Here is a 17252-nt window from a genome sequence, read left to right as displayed (position 1 = left end):
GCAATGTTAAGCTGGAAGGGGGAGGGGGGGGGGTCATAGGAATGTTATTTGACCTTTGCTGAGTTTTCAAATGCACCGCTGCAGGGCATTTGACGACAGTCAAATTAGTCACTTAACTTCAATAAAATTATGTTAGCTGGTCCACTTAAAGGGTCAAAAGTCCCCATTTTTTTTTCTTTTTCATTTCAATAGAAAAAAATACACACAGAATAACGTAAAAATAAACAAATACAATAATTGAAAAAAAACTTACAAGTATAATATAGTTATAAGCACACTAGATCTTAAATTAGAAATTACAATACATCAATACATCATCAATATTAATACACGCTATTACTCATCCTACAGTACACTCTTATTTCAAATAATTCACTTCAACTACATTTAAATTTTCCGAAGATGTATTTAAATTTATCATTGGCTAAGAATTCATTTAATGACAGCTTTCCATTCAATAATTTCTGATTGTATACATAATATTTTGCATATAAAAAGGTGAAGTTTAACTTTCTAATGATATCTATTTCTTTGTTTATGTTATTCTTGTCCTTACCAAAAATTAATTCAGTTGGAGAGAGGGTAAGAGAGGTGGCATTTTCTTTATTAAACCATTTTATAACCTCTGCGAAAAAGTCCCCATCAACTGTATGCTCTTAAAAGTCCCCATCAAGAGCATACAGTTGCTGTCAAATCCCATGCCTATGCTCGGCCTCCTGCCACTTAACATTGATAGGTGCATTAAAAAGCCCTTGATCCTAAATACAACCCTTTGTGCCTACAAGTCACAGAGAAATTGGTTGAAGAATGAACATGTGTGAATACTAAAAAAATCCTCATGACAAATGTTTAATAAATAACAATCACTGATATTAAATGTTATTTTATTGAAATTTTCATAAAAATACAATGTTTAATCAAAAGGTTACAAAACAGATGGTCCTAATCAATATATTAATTTATAAACTATTTCAATTTATCAGCTTTTACAACCACTACATAAAATTGACAGAATCCTTGATTTTGATAAGCTAGAACTGATTTTTTTAGATTTCAAGAATATATTATATTATTATTGTACAACTATTTGATCTCATATGTTTCTACAGTGCATGGAACATTTATTTCAATTAAATTTGCTCTTTGACATAACTCTGCTATAAAAAAGCTGCATTTGGAAATTAAATAGATTACCGTAATAGCAATTACTTTGCCTACAAAATATCTATAAACTATTTTTTAGAAAAAATTACTTCATAAATTTCCCATAATTTTCCAGGTAATTGTACTGTATTAGAACCATAAGTACTATATTTCTAAATAAGAGTGATGTCACAGAAATTCAAATCCCTTTCTTGTTGCAAAGTAACATTATTAGCACTTAGCATCTTAAAGAAAATGAGAAAAAAATGGTTAAGTAATTATATTGGTTAATATTCTATCTATTCAGTTAAATTCATGTCTTGATAATTTAAGCTCTTTAAATGAGCTTCCAGGAAAACAGAATAACATAGAAATAACATAATCTGAATACTTTAATTTCTAACAAAAATGCAATATGGATGTTGTGCTGCATTTTTCAAACTTTGTCCCACAACCAGCGCATTTCTAAATGGACCTGCCACTGTTTAAATGCTAAAAGGGGACAAACAGCATAATGCATGCACAAATCAAATTAAATTATTCTCATATGCATCAGTGAACACAGCAGGAAAACAAGAAAAAAATTCCAAAGTTATTTCATCAGATACCATGAATCCTCAAGAAATTAGTCAAGTTGGATGTGCGTTGAAATGGAAAGTTTGATGCTAAAGTTATTCATTTGTTCAATAAGTCACTGATGGAATTGCGAAAAATGATAATACCAAGTGTTGGGACACTATTATGAAGATACCAAGCATTGCAATGATGTTTAATCTCCCCACTTACCCCCTGAAGTTGGCCATAGTGTAGCCTAGAACATTAAGCTACCGGCACATCAAGATTATTCTGGGACTGCCTTTTGCTTCTTTGAGCTTTGCAATTTCTTGGAAAAAATTATCACCTTTGGATTCTCAGGGTCATCTTTGGAGACTTGCATGTCAACTTTGTCGCCTTGCACTACAATATACTCCATCAGAGCATTACTGCGTGCTAATGTGAAAGTAATAATGTCCTTAACAATAAGAAGAGCCTGCTCCACTTGTTGTACATTCAAAAGTTCCACACTGTGCCGCACTCCCATTATGTCCACACTAGCTTCCTTTTCATCTTTAAACTTTTCAATCAACTTCTCTAGAACTTTCTGTATTGAAGCACCTTCCTTCTTGACAAAGTCCATTCTACTTGATAACACACTGAAGAGAAAGATGGCTGTCTTGAGCTGGTCTGCCAGTGGTGCTTTGAGCTTGTCAACTGAGACCAGAGGGTGAACATCAAGGTGGAACTCATACTCGCTGTCACCAGTCCCGTGGCTGAAGCCGATTCTCATATCTAGTAATATCAAATTATTTAGAAAATATCGTAAATAAAATGCATGCCCCACAGTTTTATAAGAAATAGAAAACAATATGCATGTTGACATGATTACCAGTATTTTCATGAGTGGTTGCTTTAGACTAAGTAAATCAGTCTATAACAGAGAGGCACTGGGGATGCTTGTTGGCAAATTTAAATGAAACCCCTAATGGAGACCAAATTATCTGGGTGTGGCTCAAGCTTCTTTTGCCCTTTAAAAAGATACCATTTTTAATGTCTGATTGTCTAGAATGCTGGCAACACTGTATGATAGTAGACTCGTCCCTAGTAGTCTTTTGAGTCCATCGTGTGTCCAGGAGGGAATCATCCTTCCCATCATCCTTCGTGTCGTGAAACGACTGGGGACAAGTCTGGTATGATAGCACTTTTGTTTCATGTGCAACCCTAAACAAGACCTTAACAGCTAAAAATATTGCTGTTCTGTTCTGAATAACCTAAGTGAGACCAAAATCCATAATTTACACCCCAAGTTGGATGACAAGCAAATCCTCATCCCTTTCATATGGGAGAGTGTCCCACACGGGGAGTGGGGGACAATAAACAAACAAGACAATGGAAGTAACAGAACATGAAGTTCTCTTATAGAGTCTGATGGTGCATCAAACAAATTAGATAGTGTAATCATACATGTACAGACATGAAGGAAACGAAATAATTTCGCATATGTTGCAGTTAATTTTTGATCTCAGTTAATTTTTTTTTAACTAGTTAGTTTTTTTTCTAACTAGTTTTTTTTATATACTAGGTTAATAAGTAGAAAAAGCAATACACCTCCCCTCCCTTGATGTCTCATTACCCCTCCACTTTACTAACACCCCTTCCCCCCTACTATCTGCTATTAACATTATCCCCCTCCCCTAAGTACTATCATCTATTTTTTTTTCTTTTTACTAACCTGCACTGGATTTGAACTCTGGACCTCCGGATTTGCTGTCCAACCCCTTACCACTTTGCCATGTAGGAAATGTTGGATGAACCACTAGTTTTTAAAAATATATGACTCTACCCCATACCCTAACCCTAACCCTATTATTTACCTAGTATAAAAAAATTAACTAGTTAGAAAAAAGCTAACTAGGTAAAATTTAAAATTAACTGAGATAAAAAATTAACTGCAACACATACATACCAGGAGGCATAGAATCCAAGCACTTTACTAGAGGGCGATCATGGTCCAAACCCATAACCTTCTTAAAATCTTGCTCAGCGTCCTTCAATAACTTCCACTCATGCAACAGTTTATCATAACGAGTAACAATGTCCTCTGCTCCAAGTTTACTGAATACTGCATTTGTTTCTAAGACAATGAAAAAAGGGATAGGTTTAGTTTAAGGAATTGGGAGTTCTTCAAGATTTTGCTCAGGAGGTCACAAGTTAAATGTTTAATTGTTCCTGGGCAAGATAGTAACATATAATAAAATAAATGTTCTTTGTTATTCCTGACCACTATTATGTCTATTAGTATGGTGGTACCTCAGTCTAACAAACCTCTATATGATGAAGTCCTTGGTTTAACGAATGACATTCTTTGCCCCAGTAATAGTAAAGTATTTGGAAAAGAACCTCAGTATAACAAAACCTTGTTATAGCGAACATATTTTGCCAGTCCCTTGGCTCTTCGTTATATCAAGGTTCCACTGTATAAAGTCAGGTGAACATACAAAATATGATGTGTACCTAATTATGGGAGGTGTGTTGGCCTAATGGCTAGTGTGCTGAATTTGGATCGAGCGGTCTGGGTTCAAGGCGTGGCTGGGGTATAACTGTAATGCATTGTGTTCTTGGGCAAAACAAAAGTGCCCCTCTCCATCTAGGTGTTTGAATTGGTACCAGTGAATTTAAGCATCCATTTTAGCATCCCATCTAGAGGGGAGTAGTAATACTCCTAGTGCTTGACATGCTATGGAAACCGCAATAAGCTCCGACCTGTTAGGTCACTAGGCTTGAATGGCTTTACTTTTACCTAATTATTAATATATTATCACTACTACACATGTTTCACTTATTGGTGCTTACGTCGATTGTTTGCCCATATTAATTTAATCTCTCTTGCTCCACCCACTCTCTTTTTCTTTTTCTTGGCCTCTTTCATCTGATCCTGTGATTCACCTACAGCACGTTCATAAGATTCCACCATCTGGGCAGTAAATGTCCCATTGGTGCCTAGCAGTTGCTTCTGATCCTAAATTTATGCAAAACAACCAATTAAAAAGTTATTTTTAAAAGGGGTGTCTGGAAAACCCGAATAGCGAATAGCGAATAGTCGCGAATAGCGAATAGTGACAAATAGTCGCGGATAGTGACGAATAGTTGCTAATAGTGACGAATAGTGACCAATAGTCGCGAATAGTCACAAATAGTCTCGAATAGTGACGAATAGGTGCGAATAGTGACGAATAGGTGCGAATAGTGACGAATAGTCGTAATTTTAGATGCCGTGAATAAGCCTACAGGGTTTCTAGAAAATTGATCGCCACATACAATATAGAGCAATCTAGAAGTTCAAGCAAATTATATATCATATGGTTGTCAGCTCACTCTAAAAGAGAGTGTAAGTCAACATGTAACTATTTGCCTATATCTCAATGCCGACCGACCATTAACTGTATATACTTACATTTGATTCTCATTAATCGCGATCTGATCGAGGCACGTTCTATCAGCAAAACAATAAAATACAAATGAGAGAAAAGCGTTCTGTAGTTTATCGATGCGAAAAGACATCTCGTCACGCACCGCTTGCTTGCATTAATTTTTTCCCTTTTCTTTTCTGGACTCTGCCTGGGGCTGTCAATCACCAGCAGAAAACAGAAAACACAATCATAAGCTAATGAATACGCTTTTTCAACGGTATATAAAACATAAGAAATTTCGTTTATCATTTATACCTTCTCTCCTGCCAAGCATCCATTTTAGCGGGAAAATCCCATGTTGTTGCCAGGTACTAGGAACTACCGGTACATGTCTTTAATTCATCACTATTCGCGACTATTCATCACTATTTGGGTTTTCCAGACACCCTTTTAAAAGAGCAATGAACTCATCGCCAATAGATGAGCTTGGGGAAGGTCCCAATGATAGTGGATGGTGGTCCAAGGCAAAAAACAAGCCTCAAGCAGGGCATGTAGGTATCCATGGCAACTCTAAGAGCAGCAACCACCGACCCTGTACTTACCAACCCTATTCTTACCAAATCCACCAATGAGGGAGGGAGGGTAAGGGAGAAAACAGCAACACAAATGCACGTTTATGAGCGAAAAAGGAACTACACAACCACGCCGAGCTGGAACCGTATGAATTGGAAAACCCTGTATGTCACATCATGGCGCCTGGTCCACTGATTGCCGCTTGTTACCGTAATTTTGTTTTGTTTTGCTCATTTTGGCTGATTCGGTTGTTTCAACTGTTTCGTTTCAGTGGTTTATTAACTCTTTTTGCTGGTTTAATGTTTCAGTCATTTCATTTTGTTGTTTGGGGTTTTAGTAAATTTCAATTTTCAGATTTTTGTGTGTAATATTGAAGAAGATATCAACTTTAAAAAACAACAAATTTCTGTTGAATTTCCAAACCTGCATCACAGAAAATGTAGAATGCATCACAGAAAATGTAGAATTGATATTTTTGTAGCTTGATCAGAAACTTAAGCACTTATGCTAACGAGGCAAATATTGTAAATAGAGATTCCCCTATATCTTGATGTTGGGGAAACTATGGTCGGTGATATATTGTGATGTAATTTAGGTATTGTTTATTGTCTTTTAAGATCAGGACACATTAGGCGACAAGTCACAGCGACAGGTCTCTGTGACAAGTTGCTCCATGTGTACTCTGTGCTTCAAAACAAGCCGCTGCGAGAAAGCGCTTGACACGCAGCAAATTTAATTTGGAATAGTAGAAATATGAACTAGTTTTCCAATGTAATATGGCAAAAATATATGCCGCAGAAGTGTGCACACGCTGCGACAAAACTGTTTCGCTCATTTTGTCGCTGTGATCATTCCACAAATTCAAACTGCTCTGAATTCGTGAGACTGATCGCAGCGACAAAGATTGTTGCAGAAATGCACCATGTCGCACGAGGCAACATGTTGCAGCAACTTGTCGCCTCAACATGTTGCAGTGACTTGTTGCCTAGCGTGTCCCGACCTTTAAAGCCTTTGCTGTTCATCATTTGGTGTTTGGCTTATCTGCAACACCAAAAAACCCAGTGGAGTTCTCACTCCAAGAAAAATCAGAATTCTTTTAAAATCGTAGACGTGAAATTATAATGTAGCGTTAATTTATGACCTATAAACCCCTCTTTAAAAAACCCTCAGGGTAATTTGACCAGCAAGAATTATTTTTAAAGAAGCTAACAGCAAGTACGGAGTCAGGAAAGCTTTTCTAAAGAATCGAGACAGAAATATTGGGGTCGAAGAATACATCAGAGGAGATCAGATGATAAATGACACGTTCCATTGAAAATTTATTATAAAATCTAGCTTGACTAGCTTGCATCAATTTCGTGACCGTCAAAGGTTTAATTCGTCCGTCAAACATAGGAAATTACCTAAATGCACTAAGATGTTACAAAGTCTTGCATGTGAAGAAACGAACTGAAATGTTTTTTTTTAAAGCAATCACAATAAAGCTGTTTAATATTGAAATCACTATGCTTGAAGACCGGATGTAAAGTCGGCAGCGAATAATTTTTGCCAAGCAGTTGGAGTCTTTGTAATCTAATTAACTGCTGAATTAAATATTAAGAATTTCCCGCAATAAAGACAGCCACGTTTTCCAACGTGGTTAATTTTCTTACCTCTCCTCTACCAAATAATCTTCCATAGCAGCAGATGCATGAATAATTTTCCATTTCAACCCATTTTGAGTTCGAAAGAGTCCACAGTTCGACATGAATGTTGCAGAACAAACATTTTCTGTCTTTTGCCAAGGCGCCAGCAGAGGAAGTAGTCCCCAGCTCCCTCCGGCCAAGTGGTATCCCTCCCATCCCTTGCGTGTCCATTTTCCTTTAAAGGCAAAAGGAGAGGGGGTGGGGGTTGAATAGATTCGCGGACAGACATATGAAACGAATTTTTGTGATGCGCTGATTTCGAAACTACGAAAGATCGTACACAGTGGCATGCAGTGCCGTAGCAAGGGTAAAATAATTGGGGGGGGGGGCACACGCGCGCCGTAGGCGCAAGCCGCTAGGGGGGTTTGGGGCATGCTCCCCCCGAAAATGTTGAAATCTAGAGGCTTGGAAATGCTATTTCCAGCGTTCTCCAAGAGCTATTTGTGATTTACGCATATCGCAATTTTGAGACATTTTTGTGACATTTTGAGACATTTTTTTACACATTGTTGTCACGATTTCTAGTTTGTTTTAGTTTTTGGCTGTTTAATATTGTTGTGCATCTTCCTACGTACATTGAAAATGAAAAGAAGTACAAATTTTATTGTTTCAAACCTCTCGGGAGATAAAATTTTATTTTCAACATTTTATACAGGTCTGTTATTTACTTTTTGGGAAAAAAACTGGGGGGGGCACGGGCCCCCCCGGCCCCTCCCCTTGCTACGGCACTGGCATGGGGAATTTTGAACATTTTTGAATTGGATTCCGGACTCTGCCTCTTTTGAATTTCGGATCGTGGATCCTAAACAAAGTTCAGATTTCTTGGTGTTTTGTCTTTTTCTCTTTTCAAGATTTATTGCATTATATTGATCTTTTACATAATGCTTTAACTTTAAACGAGCTTCTCTGTCACGAGCTTCACTTCAAAAATTCAAGAGCCAAAAGACGTATGGAGCCTATAAATAGTGGTCCAGTTTTGTAAAAATTATGCCAGTGTACTGAAGCTATAAACAAGTGATATTATTATGATGCCATCAGAAACTTTAGATCTCCACTTGAAAAATATTAGGCTGACTTTTTCATCAAGTTCTGCCCTTGTGGCCTGGAAAAAGAGCTAAAAACTAATAACGGCTCCCACTTCCTTCAAAAACAATTTACTTTATATCTTTATCTTGATTTTCTAGGCGTATTTCGTGTACGAGCGAGAGTACTTCGCCAATTTTAGTACTTTTTACTGAAAAGGAGAAAAATCCCCATGACAGTATCGCTTTAACTTCGAATAAACAAGCATGCAATTATAGGATGTACTTCAGTCCTGAAAAGTACCGTAAAAAATAATAATAAATGAAACTACACCACAGAAAGGTTTCGAGTTGCACAGATCCGGATTTGAAGGAAAGTAAGAAAATAACGACGTGTCGGGATGTCAGAGCAGTTTTCTGGCAAGAAAATAATCACTGCTAAAATACTCCGCGAGAGACTTCGTGGCTCAGTATTCCTTTATTCTAAAATACCTTTAATTTGCTAACAATAGCAGGCATGAAAGGGCAAGGGCAAAAATTGTCGCCCTTCTCCCTCGTAATCACAGACAATAATCCATCGGCGAGACTGAAAATTACTTCCTTCAACAGCTGTTTTTGATCTCATTTTCAGGCGACCTAATCAGATCAGTAGAATAGACTCCCCAAGTGGTGTAACCTTTAGCTACCTTACAAAATAAACTTACCACAAAAATAATGTACTTAGCTTAATTTTAATATCAATAATATTGTGAAAGAAAACGCCGATGCAGTCAAAAAGGCGAGGGCCTGTGGCAGAATATGACACAATATCAATCCAAGCGACAATTGTTCATGATGTCAACGTTTCTTGCTATCTTTTTCTCATCTGGTGTGGCACCTTAATTAGTATGGAATGTAATGATTAGCAAAGGGTATGGATTAAAGGAGCTTTGTCACAGATTTTGCCAGATTTTTTGAACAGCCAAAATTTATATTTGTGTCGTATAGGAAACCTAAAAACAATGGCCCATTTTTATTAAAAATTGCTATGTTATAGTGGAACCTCGATTTAATGAACCTCTATATAACGAAGACCTCGGTATAACGAACGATTTTCTTCAGCCTGGCCAAAGTTACAGTAAAACGTATGGAGCAGTACCTCGATATAACGAACCTCGATATAACGAAATCCTCGTTTTAACGAACACAATCCCGGAGCCCAAACGTAAAATGTACCTCGATATAACGAATTTTAGTTAAGACGCGACAAAACATGAATGTAAAACAGACCAACAAGGATGAAAATACTTTAATCCTAACAGAAAAACAACTTCAAAGACATATGCCCATACCAACGTGGAAATTAAACGTTAAAGCACAAATGTAATTTTTGACAGGCGTTCAGACAGTTCAGATCATTAGGTAGTGCAACGTCACAGCGTTAAAAACAATAAGTAACTATTATTCGATATAACGAACATTTTGGTTGTTTTTCCGCAAATTCGTTATATCGAGATTTTCGATATAACGAACCCTCGATATAACGAACAAATTTCCCCAGTCCCTTGGCTGTTCGTTAAATCGAGGTTTCACTGTAATTAGAGAACTGAAACTGCTAACAAGCGTCTTTGGCTGCGGATGGCTCGGATGGAAATGGATTTCAATATGAAAAGTCAAGGGTTGCCTTTTCAAGTTGTTGACGCGCGGCTTCAAAAAATCAATATATATAGCCGTAGATTAATTTCTATTCGCAAATGAAGGTGATATCTTCTTTTAGACCTGGTTTAGATGTTCAAAGATAATGTTTTTTATGAGTTACTTAGTTGCCTACCACTAATTGTTTCAGAACAGTTAAGGCCAAAAATTTGCGAAATCCCCTTGACCTAGCCCCTTAAGCTATCAATCTCTTGTTTTTTACATGAACGAAAAAGAAGAATATGAAGAGAAAAGAGAGAGATTTATTGATAATTTGAAGGAGCAGGTTTTACCCCCACATCTACTGTGGAGGGCGGCTGGCATAAAAAAATTTTGCAAATTGCACGCTGATTGGCTATCGAAGTGAGTTGTATTTCGCGCTCATTTGCGCTTCAAAGCGAGGCATAATTTGCGTGATACGCGTTCAGCACTTTGCCTGCCTGCGCCGGGCAGAAGGAACCAAAGATGCAATTTCACCTGAAAGCATTTAGTCACATTCTGAAGATAATTGCCAGACAAGTCATTCACAATTGGGGGTCTAATTATAATTGTGCGAAGAAATTCTGAATTGAACTTGAACTTCGGAACAATAACTGAACTTTCCAATGGCTTTATAGCGTGCGCGTGCATAGACAATTGGATTACTATTAGATTACAATTTTCTTTATTTCAAGGAAAAATTATTACCAGATTCGTAACAGTGAGTGAATTCCACTCTTTAAAACTTTTCATCTCATATCACTGACCCATCGCGTCGGGGTACGTATGATTATAATATAGCCTGCGCTCACACTGCATGAAGCTAGCTAATACCACACGCATAAATCAGTTGCTGTATTGAGGCTGCCACTCCCACTATACACACAGGCTTACAGCAAATGTTTCATGTAATAAATCAAACATAAGAGACATTGTTCCCGGGAGTGTTTTATGGGGATATCCAAACACCGAGAACCCAGGGGGGGGGGGGGTAATCCGGCTTGTAAATGCTGGGATGATCGAATGGAGGCAAACTCAGGACCCATCCCGGTCTTCCGCTTCCCATCCCTGGACCTCCCCCCTCCCTTTCTCCCTTTGCCAGGAGGGGCATCATCACCTCTCGTTTTGTTTTCAGTCCTTCGTCGCGGCACTTTGTTCGTTTTTCCATCCTCTTCTTCGTCACCCATACTGCCATTCCAACCATCGATCGTCGCCATCTCGTCTCCCCGTCATTCCGCCCCCCCCCCTGGACGAGAAGCGAGTAGAAAATACTACGCGCATGCAGCGGAATATTTTTGATGAAGTTTAAGGTGTTTGGATACCTGATGAAACACTGTCTAGAGTGTTTGATATATCTTCTCAATCGAAACAAAAACCAACAAAGTCAACGGAGAAATAAAGTCGTACAACTATATCCTTCACAGTTATGATTTTCTTTGTTTTTACTTGATGAACTATTAATAAGTTTGGGAATCGTACTTCCTCTCGTTATCTATATTACTCGCGCAGTTTTGTGAGATTTTCTTTAATTTTCCTGTGGAATCTACTTGTTCCCCCGAGGGAGGTGGTGGGGGGTACTCCCTTATATCATTCGCCAATTTAGTCAAACGTCTAGAGCAGAGGGCTTCACGGCGGACGCAAAACTTTAAGAAAAAAGTTGTTTATAGTGGTCATGCACTTAGCTTCGAGATAGCTAGTTTACAGGCATGCCACTGAAACAGCGGAAGCAAGTATTAAGCGCTATTTTTATCCCGGATCTCCGTCGATCACTTGAAATGTAAGTAAAACATTATGAAAAACAAAGCTTGTACTCCAAACAGACTATATAAAGCAGATTAAATGGCCATTAAATAGTCGCCCATGGGCTCATGCTTATATAAGCTATATAGGCGAGCATGTTTGGCGGCAAGGAATATGGTGTTTAAACCGTTTTGGACTAAAATACGGTATAGTATAGAGTTTGATCATTTTTGGTCTAGAAATGTTTTGTGCCATTGGTCTTAAGGTTGAATTTTTAATGCAGTACTCTTAACAAAAACGTAAAAATTTTTACCTGCAATACTCCTCCCAAACATATATATGCCCAACAAATTGTTTAGACAAAAAAGACGAATCTTTTCCCATGCACATGATAAGCCCATCTGAAAATATGGGCGTTGGAGCTGATGTTTCACCTACAAGATTACCACGCACATGCTTGTGTAATGAAAGGATGTCTGGTTCAGACAATAGCTTTTCTTCACGGATTTGCAGATTTGCATTACACAGCAATATAGCTTTAAGTGAGGTATTTAGACCATAAGTTGCAAAATGTGTTCCTTTTTAGTTTTATCATTATGATAAAAAGTCTTTAAGTTGGACATAACTACACCTACTTCATCTACAGAAAAGGTTGTATAAAACAACCTTTCAGCTGCTATAATAAGTGACCATAAATGCTCGAGGACCTATTTTTGTATCACCAACAAACAAAGAGTTGTATTGTAATCTTTTCTTAAAACATAAGGTAAAATAATTGCATTGGAAGTTGTTCGTCTGCATTAAAAAAAGAACGATTTCTATATACCACAAAGAAGCTTAATTAAGAAATCCATGGTATATGTTACAGCTTGCATGATGAACTTGCCTTCCTTTGTTGTATTGTTGTATTGTTATGAAAGTACGAGTTAATTGTGAAAAGGACTATTGTCAATTGAAAGAGATTAAACAACAGTAGGCCTTAAAACATACCTCAAGCTTATAGAACTGAAGAAAGGGGTGATTTCGCCTCAGCCAGTCCTTCATGGTTTAAAATTAGGTGAGAGTAATATGTATTCAACTTTCAATATTCTCACTGGCCAGAAGGACTCTGTGATGCATACAGATCAAATGCTTAGAAGACGGTTATTGGAAATCTGTGTCCGCCAAGTTCTTTCACGGACTGAACACGTTGTTGTGCGAAGAAGCCTCTCTCCCAAAGGCAAAGGCAAAGCAAGCACACATACAAGCTAAATCGACTCCTTTGCATTTGACGATGTACATGCATAAATTTTCTCGGGATAGAGCCGGCGAATTTATACTAGCGTCAAATATGATCTATGTAAACAGAATATTATTGGCCTGCCGGTGCAGACAGATGAAGAGGCCTCCAATTTGAGGTCAGAATCGCATATGCAAGACATTTCCGGCTGAAGACAAAATACTTTAACACGCGGTTAATTTTTTTTCTTCAAACGCGAAATGCCATGAATACTTTAGATTTATGTTACATGTCTTTTTATTTGCAAGAAAAAGTGATCGATTCTGCGGTACGGTATGTGCTGAGCGTAATATTAAGGGATGATAGCAGCGAGGGACAATTTGCCTGTTGTGTTTTTAAATAGCTAAATTCAATAAATTTCATGACCGAAGGGAGCATATTCTGGCGAAATTACCCGTTCTGGTAACAGATGCGTACTTCAGGCCTCGTTACTATGAGAATCAAGCGCAGACAGATTAATAAATTCATGTTTAACTGAATTATCGGATATTCGCCCCTCTAGCCGATCAATTACCCCCTTAACTAAGCGTGCCCCGCGCGGCGCTTCTCTGAAAAAAAAACCCCAAAAAAATAAAAAAAACCGCAAAAAAAAAAAAATATAAAAAAAATATAAAAAAAAGAAAAAAAGAAAGAACCCCACAACAAAAAAATAAAAAAAAATTTTATTTTTATTTTTTTTAATACTTGAGCTTATTGTAACTGATGATTTTCCGTGTTTAAATAAAATTTTACATACATAATTACATACATAGATAGTTCCTAGGTCAGTCTTTCACGAAAAGTTGAAAACGAACAAACCTTTAAAATTTAACGATACAGGGTTTAAAATAATTAAAAACTGATATATAACCTACAAGTTGTGCTTTTAGTTTCTCCCTGGGATACACTGTTTAGACTCATCAAAACAATATTTTAAGCTTCTGCCAAGTGAAATAGCCCTGAGTAATATTATTTTTCCATTTTGATGAGGATCCTCTGCTTTTAAATGAGCCTGCATCACTCTGTTTATAATAGCTGCATATACCCTGTTCACGATTATTCACCCTTATTTCCAAAGTAACAATTCAGCATTTTTCAAAACATGGTATTTAAAAATGCACTTGGAGAGGGTCAGACTGAATGGAGACCCCGATTTGCTTCAATTTCATGAAAGGACATGACTGCGTTTAAACTAATAATAATAATAATAACAACTTTATTTAAACACGGTAAAAAAGTTTAAAGCTAAAAGCTTGTGGGGCCGTGTACAAGCTTGTGGGGCCGTGTACAAATTAAAAATTTAAAAAGACATATAAAAAGACATCCTAATATTGAGAAGATAGAAAAAATTCACTATTATAATAACAAATTAAAAATTAAGCTAAGTTTTATATAGATTATGTAGCTTGTACTGTAGGGCTTTCCACAAGTTGCTCGGCAACTTTTTGGCAACTTTTCATGATTCGAGCAACTTTTTCCCCTTCGAGCAACTTTTTTCCTCACGAGAAACTTTTTGCATTTTGAGCAATTTCCAGACCGAAGATCTCCGAAGATTATCCGAGTGTTGTTCAAAGGCAATATGAACGTTTCCGAAGATTTACGAAGTTTGCCGAAGACTTTCGAGGAACATCTGAAGACATTTCAACTTTCGGCTTATTTTGCATTAAAACATTACAAAACTCGTCAGCCTACATGACGTCATTGATATCTTCACGATTTTTCTCAGTTAAAGAAATCCTTGTTATTTCACAAATTTTCCCCTTAATGTTTTATTTAGATACTTCTTTTGCTGTAAAATTGCATAAAACGCTTAGAAATCTTATTCTCAAATGGATATTAGCATATATTTAGAGAAATTCTCGTGATTAGAAGCAGCGTTTTGGATTTTTTGGAGCAACTTTCGAGCAACTTTTATTATCAGAAGCAACTTTTTTGGATTTTTGGAGCAACTTTTGAGCAACTTTTTGAGAAATTACGGGCAACTTTTTGGGAAATCTCGAGCAACTTGTGGAAAGCCCTAGCTTGTAGTGATGTCGTCGGGAAATGCCTTCTTAGACGTTCTTTTTTTGTAAGCTCGTAGAATTAATGACATTGGAGGCTGTGAAATGGCTGCTAAAACAACAATCTTTTCCAATTATAAACCGAGTTAGAATGACAGATGTTTTCATTTCAAAGCATACTGCAAACAGGCGCCTAAGCCACAAGCAATAGTCAAATACGGGAAACGTTCTATTTATGGGATAAATACCCTTGCTTCTAAATTACGGTAGATCGAAAAATGGTTGTGCAAAAGTGGTACAAAATTTTTCAAAGAGCTGCAGCTTGAATCCTTTGCAGACAGAGAAAGTCTAGAAAACGGAATCCTCGCCATTGCTTTTATTAATTAGAAGCTACCTAATTGGATCAATGAAAGAGGGGTGAGGAAAATTCCCTTCAATCCAGTTACCGTAATGATTCGATTAAGCGCCCACCTTCCAATAAGCGCCCCCTTCGAATGTGTTTTTGTTAATAAGCGCCCCTATTCTAATAAGCGCCCCCATTCTTATACGCAATCCTATTCTTAAAAGCGCTCCTATTGTGGCTAATTGACTCTACTGAAGTCGTTGACGTGGAAAAGATAAACTCATGAACATTCGCCGTACCGTACATGTATGTATTTACTGCTAAAATGAACAATTCTTGTAAAAGTAACTGAACGTTCAACAATTTTTTGCTGTTATAGTTTATGTTATTGCTAGTTATTTTAAAATATATTAAAGTTTTGTTTTAAACATTTGGTTGTTTCGCAAAAAAATAAATAAGCGCCCTCATAAGCGCCCCCCTTAACGTGCCAAAAGTAAATAAGCGCCCCGGGCGCTAAATCGAATCATTACGGTATACGTGTTTGTGCTTGTCGAACTTTAATCCGATTACGCCTTTTCGTGAGAGGCACTTAAGGTCATTCCACTGAAATGGAACCTGCACTGAAATTTTTGTCAAACTTTGCCTATTGATTGTTTATGTTCAGTAAAAACCCGCGTGTAAGAACTGACCTACTTTTTTCAGAGCTTGGCAAAACAGGTTCTTGTATCATGGGGTACTTATTGATAGTTTAGGCTAAGTAGGTTCTTAATTAGGTTCTTAATTTCTACAGAGTAGACATTGTTGTTGATTATCAGAAAATAGTACAAAATCTGGTCTGTTCTTCATTAACGTATCCAAAAGTCCAACAACATTAATTGTTCAATGATACAGTACTGTATATAACATCACCTTTTTGGTTTTTGGTAAAAAAAGAAATATAAATTAAATAGTTAAACCCCACATATATAAGAACCTGTTGGAATTTGTTTTGCTTAACAGGTTCTTATATTTTGGGGTATTAAAAAAGCAAATTTTTATCCAGGAGGTTCTTAAATCCCTAGGTTCTTACACGCGGGTTTTTACTGTATAGGAACTTAAATTTTGAAATTAAAATGGGGGGGGGGGGGGGGGTGCCCATGCTCGTTTAGGAGCAACAGCACCTTGTTTACACCCAATAAATCCTAATAAATCCATATGATTATAGTCACGATTGCTTGCTAAATTCACGTTTCCGAAGATTGTTTCTTATTCTACACTGAGAATTGCTCCATATTAATTTATTCTACAAAAAGAAGGTTATTACTCAGTTTAAAACAACAGAAAAAAATGATAGGTTACCACACTCGTTTTCAAGAAAATGACGATTTACTTCTCTGGCGAGAGGTCCAACCTTAAAGAAAAAGCCGCCGTTTTTTTTGTGCGCGCACTAAACACGCATAAATTATGCGAAGTAGGATAGTTGAGAATTACCTTAGAGGAACTGTGGCACGGATTTTAGCAAAATTTAGACATGAGAAAATTGCTACCAAAATGGTATATTTGTTTGTAATGAAGCTATGTTTCTGTCATTTACATCCATAAAAGTAATTTCCTCACTAACATTAAGTTTCATAGCAAGTATTTGGCAAAAAACAAATTCCCTTAACTAGGCCACGGGACGAATCTCTTCTCGCGCGGTGAGAATTGCTCTGATGCTGCCTGTATAACGACAGCACGCGCCTGTCATTTGAAGAAGCATTTTTGAATACCTCCTTCCATCTCAAAACAGTTTTCAGTACTTTCCATCTATTATATACTTTGATGGGCCAGTGCTACAAACATTTATCAGTAACAACTTCAAAATGGTATCAAACAAACGCCCAGTCATTGGCATACAAATTATGATTAT

At 37.1% G+C, this 17252-nt stretch overlaps 1 protein-coding gene across 2 annotated transcripts; it reads right to left on the bottom strand.

Moving 5' to 3' along the window:
• Window positions 1-1487: 1487 nt before the first annotated feature.
• LOC144636845 (uncharacterized) lies at window positions 1488-13090 on the bottom strand. Of its 2 annotated transcripts, none has more exons than XM_078496056.1 (4): window positions 12754-13090; window positions 4534-4699; window positions 3647-3814; window positions 1488-2472 (listed from the first exon to the last, which is right to left on the bottom strand). In XM_078496056.1, the coding sequence occupies exons 1-4, from the start codon at window positions 12805-12807 to the stop codon at window positions 1985-1987; spliced, it is 876 nt and encodes a 291-aa protein (XP_078352182.1). In that variant the 5' UTR covers window positions 12808-13090; the 3' UTR covers window positions 1488-1984. The 2 variants fall into 2 exon arrangements, with proteins under 2 accessions (XP_078352182.1, XP_078352181.1); XM_078496055.1 differs by lacking the exon at window positions 12754-13090 and adding an exon at window positions 7316-7446.
• Window positions 13091-17252: the final 4162 nt, after the last annotated feature.

This window comes from Oculina patagonica, chromosome 13 (genome assembly GCF_052425735.1).
Source record: "Oculina patagonica isolate OP01 chromosome 13, crgOcupat, whole genome shotgun sequence".
NCBI classification, from domain to species: domain Eukaryota; kingdom Metazoa; phylum Cnidaria; class Anthozoa; order Scleractinia; family Oculinidae; genus Oculina; species Oculina patagonica.
Note: the sequence above shows the minus strand (reverse complement) of the source record. Positions and strands in the feature narration are given on the sequence as shown.